An 8,528-nucleotide genomic window follows, 5' to 3' on the forward strand; every position below is an offset into this window, starting at 1 on the left:
AGCATTCCCTTGCCAAATATTTATTCAGGATAAAAATCCAGAAATGGACAACAGACAAATGCATAAGCCATTATGTGCCATTAAGTCATTAAGTGCAGCAGCATTTCACATTTCATCCTGCACATTCTTGAAATACTTTGCCAGGCAAGCTCCCAATTAGTCTCCTGTGGCAGGACAGCTGGCCCTGTGCAGCTGAGGGGGAGGCACCACGATAGCTGTGAAGGCACAATACCATCCCCTCTCGCCACCCCCACAGGCTGAGCTTGAACATCTCTGGCCAAGGAATGGCCCTTTGTACTCAAGGTCTTGTTTGAAGCATCCAATATCCAGGTGCATCTGCAAGTCCAGTAACAGCTCCTCTGAGACCTGGATCTTGCTGTCACCTCCCAGGGATTCCCAAAGAAGTGGAAGTGCTCAGCAGCATCAGAATCTGGCTCCTCTGCTTAGGTTCTCCACAAGGTCCTCCTTCTAGAGAGGCTTAGAAGCACCTGTAGGATGTCTAATGCTGCTTCCAAATGACAACCATCCTGGTAACTGCAGGAACTAAGTCCTACAGAGAAAACCATGTCTTCTGTCTCCAGTCCAATGGGACTTGAGATGATCCAGGTTTAAGGGCAGCCACATGGGATGATAACCAGTGTGCTGTTTAGCAAGTTCCAAATCCAGTCACTCCTACTGGCAAGGATGACATTTACCAGGATCATTTTCCTAGATTCATTTAGATGGATCAGAAGGAAGGAAACTCAGTTCATTTGCTCTGTCCCTTCTACTAACCAAATTTAGAAATCAGAAGAATTTCTCATGGAGAAACAAATACCTCAAAGGTTGATAACCGGGCAAAGTTTCCATTGAAGTTTCTGCTTTTGATCTGGTCCAGAACTTTACTCTTTGCTGCCTTCTGTTTCCTCCTCTGTAGAACACCCATCAGAGACACATAAAGCACAACAGCCACAGGCATCAAACAAGAGCACTCTTTCCTGCACAGCACCAAGGTCACAAGAGCCAAAAACAGAGAGAGAGGACAAGGCAGCATGAGACCTGTGCAGCCACTTGCTCTGTGGGTTTGAGGAGGTATTTCTCTCCAGGGCACTGGCACTGTGTACAGAAGTCAGCAAAGAAAAACATTCCTGCCTCACAAAGAGCACCTGTTCCACCTCAGTGTGTAAGAAATGAAAAAAAAATTAGTGCTGTATCACATTTTTTCCACATCACTGAAGCTCTCTAAAGAACAGGGAACCTGGAAACAGCTGTTCATAGAATTAACAGCTGTTTCCAGGAGGTTGGAATGAGCAGGGCAACATGAAATACAAAAACTACACTTCTTTCCAGATCTGGTATTGTAAATATCAATTTGGAACAATAATTAGTATTTATTACCCTTTAGAACATCCTCTCATAGCCTTTCAGCCACCTAGCAAACACTTTAGCTGCAACTCCTCAGGAGTGCTACGAGTAAGCTGTAGCTGTTTGTAAGGCTACTTGGTGGTGTGATCTGTTTTTTATACCCTTGCCCTCTGCCTTTAGAATTTTCACTAGTCTAATCCAAAGTTGTTACAGAGAAGAATTCCCATTACTGGACAGGGAGCCTGTCCTTCCCTAAATTGATTACATTTTCTCTTCTACAACAGGCTGTAAATCTGTGTCCCCCACTGTAACTTCATGATCTTCAGGTTTTTAACCATCCACTTCTGTGAGCTTTCTTTTCCCATAGTTCTGCACCAGACTGGAAGCTGTGATTTGAGAAGCCTGTCCCTTCTCCCAGCACTGGAAGTCATTTAACCCTTTCTGGCCCACTTGAAAGAGAGCCCGTTCCAGCTCATCGAGCCGAGCCACCAGTGCAGACGTGTCCTCGTTGTAGGCGTTCTGAGAGGAGTCCATGATGCGGCGGAAACGGGCAATGAACGTCTGAAGAAAACAAACAGAGTCACTGACAAGTAACACAGAGCCACCCCCAGCTCAAACCTGGAGGCCTGAGCTTTCAAAACTGAAAAGCCAAAGCTTCAGGCTCCTGTTCACAGCAAGCCAAGGGTCTGCAACCAGCACAGCACTTGGTAAGTTTGGCTACAAAGACAAAACCACTTCATGCCAAGCTGGGACATCAATGCCTGATACTGGATGGGAAGCAAACACAGAACTGGATTTTGGCTGCTTCCTCACAACAGGCTTGAGGAGGCCACAGGATACAATACAATTATTATCTATTCCCTCTCACTTCTCAAGCAGTCGCTGCTTTAGAGAGGGAGGAATGAATCTCGTGCCACAGCAGCTGCTGCAGGAACGTGCAAGCTGCAAGTTGTGAATGTCCTGGAAGTTAAGCCAAAGTGCTGCTGAGAAGCATTCAGTCTGCTAGAAAAGCACTTAACCATGAAAAAGGTGAAAAACCAAACCAATCTACAACTTATAAATAGCATTTTGAAAAGCTAAGCAACAAGACATATTTAAGGTATTTTATTTTCCCCTCTATCTTTGTTTTTGGGAATTGGAAAAAAAAAGGGTAAAAACTCTTTGAAAACTGTGCTTTGTTATTTCAGAAGCTGATTTTAGAACTGTCAGAACTTATAGGATAAATATATTATATATTAATAACTGTCATTTTGGCTTTGTCACCAAACAGTTAGACTTCCCATTCGTAGTTCCAGAATATTTTGGAGCAGGTTTTTAAGTCAGCACAATTTCCCTCTTGTTTGCTTTTAAAGAGAAATCAAACCTGATGTGCTTTGATTTTTCTGTCAATAAGTAATGAGTTCTGCTGTGGCTTTTTTTCCTAAGATGCCCATTAGCAGAAAGAAAAAAGACAAGGAAAGGCATGGGCACCTCCTCAATGCTCAAAGCACATGTTCAGTGGACAGCTCCAAGAAAGCAGCCGCACTTTAAAGCCTCTCTGCATCAGCCTTAATGTAAAGCACAGAGAAAGGGGAAAAAAAATGCAATAAAAATCATCCCAGCCCACTTAGAGACCTGGCTCAAGAGATCTCAGAGCTGTTAGTGGTTATGTTTAAAAGCTCAAGAAGACTGAAGTCCAGAAACAAAGATGACATCTATCTTTTAAAAGAGGAAGGGGAGATGGAGAGGGAGAAAGGAAGAGCCAAGGAATTATAAATCCATCAGCATCAATTCCTGGAAGCATACTGGAAAGAATAAGCAATACAGAAACTTCTGCAAGAGAATAGAAGAATAACAGCCATCATGGACTTGCCAAGAACAAACTCCCAGAGCCCAGCCTGGTTTCCTGCTAGGGCAGGATGCCAGGCCTTGCACAGGCAGGAAAAGCAGTAGAGGGGTATCTGTCATGGGGCATTCTTGGAAGATTTAGCAAGACCACCCATAGATGGTCAGGAGAGACAGCCATCATCCACAGCTCCTGTCAGGAGGAAAGAACACATTGAGTGGAGCTCCACTGGGGTCTCTGTGGAACCAAGTACTGTTTGAGATGTTAATTAATGAGCTTGCTAAAGGAATAGAAGCTGTGCTTATTAAATCAGCAAGCAACATGCAGAAGGAGAAGGGATGACTACAGGCATGTCAGGGAGCAGAACTCTTAATTCACAGCAATCCTGACAAATTAGAAATATGGCGTGAAAACAATGGGATGTAATTCACCCAGGACTAAGAGAAGGTTTTTACTATTTCTGCCTTAATGTAAAAGTCAGGCAACTATTTGTTTGCAGATGCAATCTGTACCATCTCACTGTGCACTGCAAACCAAGCACAGATCCATGTGACTGCATCATGACAAACCAGATGCTGCACCACAATGAGCCAAGAGCATCACAGCCACACAAAACACACAAAGTAATCATTTTGTTTTCATCAGCAAAAGTCCTGAGCATGAGACTGCAATGCTGTCCAGATCCACTGGAGAGACAGGAGCAGTGCACAGTGAGGGCAGTCAGAGGTTAGGAAGCATGACCCATAGAGAGATATCAAATGAACTGGGACTGCTGCAGGAAGGAAGAGAAGAATCTGTCCTCAGCATTTACTTTGTGTGAGACAAACAGAACAGAGCTTGTATTGCTGGGAAGGGGCTTTGGTTCAGACATCAGAGCAAACCTCCTAAGGTGAGGCTGGAGAGGCACTAAAAGAGATTGCCCAGAGCAGTGTGAGGTCTCAGCATGAGAGAATTTAAAAACAGGGTAGAAAAATTGAAACAATGGGGGTGAATTAATTCTGCCTTGCAGTACAGGCACAATTAAATAATCTTACATCTCCTCTAGTCCTGTTTTACAGCATTTTATGAAACACATTTATAGTGTGGAAATGCCAAGCTAAAATTACACTCCTGGATGCACACTGGAGGCTTCCAGCACCAGCCTGTGCAGTTGCCAAGAGGGTCATCCATATTCAATCCAGAAGTCATTTTGATTAAACCAGGATATTTTTCCTGAAGACTGGGAACAAAAGGAAGACAGAAAAATGCAACCCCAATTTTCAGATACTTGCCTGCAGGATAGTCTGAGCTATCTCAGGATTCTCTGGATTCTCAAAATTCAGGAGCTGTGAGCCAAATCCATAGTAGTAGGGCCCCATTTTATGCAGATCAACCACATTGGCATCAGCACTGAACACCGTCCTCCAAGCTTCCTTGTAAATCTTTGGCAGTTCCACAGAGATGATTCTCCTTTTGCTGTCATGCAGCCCTTTAGCAAGCCACAGTGGGATTTCCAGCTTTGATCCCTGGAGGAACGAGAGAAGACAAAAGTTATCCTTGCCATGAAAGTACACCTGAAGCAGCCCCAAAGACAGAGAGTGAACTTTATTAATGAAGACCCAGCATTACAAAAAGTCGATTTTGTTCTCAGAACAGTATTTTGTGACTCTACCATAAACCAGACACACTTTGGAGGCGTTATTACCGCAAGACTCAGAAAGTGGACGTTTTATTGATGCTCTGTGGTTTAGTAATTGTCAGATTATGAAACAGCAAGAGAAAAGGGATAAACCAAACAGGCAAAGCGCATACAATAAAAGCAAAAATAACTTTTGAGAAAGTAACGGAGAGCACCATTGCGGTGACCACGAACAGAGGGCGGCCGGGCCTGGGAGGCGCGACAGGAGGTGGGGGCAAGGCGGCGGCCCCGGGGCAGAGCCCCCCGCGCCCCGTCCCCTCCCGGGAGCGACGGTCCCGCGTCCCTCCCCCGTTACCTCCGGGACGGACTCGGCGCTGCCGGCGCCCTGCCCCAGCAACACGGCCAGGCGCGGCAGCGCGCTCTCTGCGCGCCCCGGCAGCTTCTCCTGCGACATGAGGATGTCGTCCAACGAGAGGAAATTCTCCTCCATGCCCAGCCCCGGCCCCACCGGGAAATACGAGTCGGACATGGCCAGGCCGCGGCTCCCGCCAGCCCGTGAGGCACCGCCCGCCGCCGCCACCGCGCATGCGCCGCGCCCTCCCCGGCCCCGCCCGCGCCCGGCGCGGCTGAGGGGGGATCGGGATCGGGATCGGGATCGGGATCGGGATCGGGATCGGCACCGGCACCGGCACCGGCACCGGCACCGGCACCGGCACCGGCAGCGGCACCGCGGCTGCAGCACCTCCGCGACTTCTCAGCCGGTCCCGTCCGTCCCCACGCACACCAGCCCGAGCTGCGTTAAAGGCGGGTCTTGGAGTCGTATCAGGACAGGACAGGGGATGGATTCACACTGAAATTGGGTGTTGCGGGGAAGTTCCTCGCTGTGAGGCTGGGGAGGCCCTGGCAGAGGCTGCCCAGAGAAGCTGTGGCTGCCCCATCCCTGGAAGTGTCCAAGGCCAGGTTGGACGGGGCTTGGAGCAGCCTGGATAGTGGAAGGTGTCCCTGCCATGGCAGGGTTTTGGAACAGGATGAACTTTAAGGTCCTTTCCAACCCAGAGCATTGCAGGGATCGCTGCTGGCGGCAGGGCAGGCTGGGCACAGCTGCTCCGTCCCGCTGAGCCCCGCCGTGCTGAGGATGCTGCCCCAGCGCAGGGCCTGGCCCCTCAGAATGGCTGTTCCAAAGGCAGGGGTGTTTCCCTGCGGCTTAAACACCTTCATCTGCACCCACCGGAGAGTTTATGGAAAGCCAAGGGAATGCTGCCCGTGTGGTTGGTTGTGCCCGTGTTTCTCCTTGGCAATTAAGGACGTGCAGAGCACATGATCAGGCTGATGGATGTGGCCGTGCTGAGTAGGCAGAAGGCAGTGCTAATGAACTGTGTATACCTTGGATTTCAAGGGTAGGCTACATCCCGAAGTAATTCATTTTAGTGCTGTGGTATAAACGATCAAGTCTTTTTTTGATGGCAGAATCAAATACCCTGTGCGGAATTCTGGGTTTGGTTGTATAAGAATAAAAGCAGTGGTTATCCCCCATTTTGATCAGAATTTTACTTCACTTCAGAATCTGACCTTGTGCTTTTTTTGCTCATTGTTTTGTTGTTTTGAAAGTAGTTCATTTTTCATCAGATTAAAATGTTCTTGGTATTCCCTGAGCTGTATATGCTGAAACATTATTTTTTCTATAGACAGTGGTCTATAAAATGACATTTTTAAAATCTAGTAAATATTTCAGTCTTTGTCCTGCTGAGGAAGGAAAATAAACAATTGAGCAGTGTTGAAACACCTGATAATTTCCCTGAGAAATAATCATGGAGTTATTTATAGGGGGTTTGATGATTTTTTTAATGACATTTTCAGTCCAAGACTAAGGCGTAGCCCAATGCATCTTTAATCATCTTTTAATTCTTACGACCTCAGCATTCTTCCTGCTGCTATTTGCTCAAGCTGGATCCATTGTGATTTGTTACTGTTTTTATGCTGGTATTTTAACATCTTCATCAAAGTCAGATCCGTGCAAAATAATAAAATTTAAACGAGTTTATTAAATCTTGCTCTGTTTTATTTCATAAAAGAAAAATAAAGCACAGACAGTGTGGGCTGAGACCTCAGGATGATGTGCTTCAGTCATTTCCACATCCCTTGGGTACCATGGCAGTCTGTGCTATAAAAATCCAGCCAACAAAGAAATGGTGAGATTTTGTGAGCTGTGTGAGCAGAAGAAACGTACCCATGTGCGTTTGTCAGTGTGACGCCCACACGCTGCCGAGTGCAGCGTCCCCTTTCCCCATTAGTCAGGTACATTAAATACTGACAGCAGCTGTAAGGGCAATGCGTGCCCCCAAAGAGAGATTTAATGTAAAGGTCATTTCTTGTAAGATGCAGAATTTTTTTCTATGGCATAGAAAACAGACATTATATTAAATTTAGCAACACTAACTACTGTCCTGTATTGTTTTGTTGGGGGCTTTTTTGGTTTTTGGGTTTTTTTTAGTGAGAGATTAAGACTCTCTGGAAAATAAATCCTTTTATCTGTGCACATTTTCCAGATGAGTTGCAGGGCAATTTCTGAAAGCTCTGTCTAAAGGCCAGTTCTGATAAAATTATAATTTGCTGAATTGGATTAGTAAAAATATTCCCTGCTTAATGAGGTTTAGGAAACAAATCTCTCTGCTAAATATGAAAGTGTGCACTGTGTGAGTGAGAAGAGAGAACTATGCAAATGGAATATGCTTTTTTCAGGGTGCAGAGCTAAGACATCTGGAAAAAGAAGAAAGAAAAGCACAATTTCCCTGTGTCCCGAGATGCCTCAGCCTCCAGTGTGTGATACAGAAATAAGCACAGAGGTGCAGAAAGCCTGAAGTACTGGGTAAAGCTGAAAGAACACAGAGGGAAAGATGTTTACACTCACTGTAAAATCAGTTGAAGAATGGTTCTTTTGTGAGAATTTTAAAGAATAATGAGTTTGGTAGACAAAATTATGTCAGCCCTTTTTGTCCTATGTTTGCCTTCTCATCCTGAGAAAGGTACCAGGCAGATTCTTATTCTTGAACACCTGTGTGTGAATCCTAGTGTAAAAATATGAATAATGACCCCAGCATCCTAAACCATATTATATTTCCAAAAATATGATTTCAAGACCTTCCTGAACGAAAGGAGTGTCCTATGTCATAACTGATATATGCCAAAAAATGAGTAATGACAGAGCAAAGTGTTACAGAATTAAGGTTGAGCTGTGCTGAATAAAACCCAAATTACTTGAAGGTACAGTCGATAAATTAGAGGATTGCAAAGTACAGGAACGAGTAAAATCTTAAAAATTGAGGAACAACTGTTACATTTGATCTATATCCTTCTTAAATCTTGAATAACACAGAATTCAGCCAATTTAATATCAGATAAATTTGGGGAAGCAAGATTATGTTACCTGCTTCTCCCGGGCCTTTGATCAGAGCATGCCGATGTCTGTGTGCCTTGCAGAGTGACTGAGCTGTGTCACGTCAGCCTCTGCACTTGAGGTGATGGCAGAGGCAGCTGATAGAGCCACCCTGGGTAATCTAAATAGCATTAAATACGTGAAGTAAGTCAGCTGAAAGAGCTGCAGGATGCTGATGAGAAAAGGAAGTACCTCTCTCTGTGGCCTCACCTTACTTCTTAAGGTCAAAGTGGGAGATGAATCATCAGTCTCTACATATTGGACTAAACCACAGCACAAACTAAGGTTAATCTTGAGTCTTTTCCCTC

The 8,528-nt window shown here is 45.4% G+C and overlaps 1 protein-coding gene across 1 annotated transcript; it reads right to left on the minus strand.

Annotated features, from left to right (window-relative positions):
• GINS3 (GINS complex subunit 3) lies at nt 1-5,355 on the minus strand. Its single transcript, XM_010403593.4, has 3 exons — nt 5,143-5,355; nt 4,441-4,674; nt 1-1,905 (listed from the first exon to the last, which is right to left on the minus strand). Exons 1-3 carry the CDS (start codon nt 5,314-5,316, stop codon nt 1,675-1,677), a joined length of 639 nt encoding a protein of 212 aa, XP_010401895.2. The 5' UTR covers nt 5,317-5,355; the 3' UTR covers nt 1-1,674.
• Between the last annotated feature and the right edge of the window lie 3,173 nt (nt 5,356-8,528).

Source organism: Corvus cornix, chromosome 11 (genome assembly GCF_000738735.6).
Source record: "Corvus cornix cornix isolate S_Up_H32 chromosome 11, ASM73873v5, whole genome shotgun sequence".
Taxonomy (NCBI): domain Eukaryota; kingdom Metazoa; phylum Chordata; class Aves; order Passeriformes; family Corvidae; genus Corvus; species Corvus cornix.

Bases quoted from the DNA above. Each gene is read 5' to 3' on its own strand.
- GINS3 (XM_010403593.4), bottom strand. From the start codon at position 5,316: ATGTCCGACTCGTATTTCCCGGTGGGGCCGGGGCTGGGCATGGAGGAG. The intron at 4,675-5,142 runs GTAACGGGGGAG...TCGTTCCTCCAG, and splicing joins GCGCCGAGTCCGTCCCGGAG to GGATCAAAGCTGGAAATCCC. The intron at 1,906-4,440 runs GCAAGTATCTGA...TGTTTTCTTCAG, and splicing joins TAGCTCAGACTATCCTGCAG to ACGTTCATTGCCCGTTTCCG.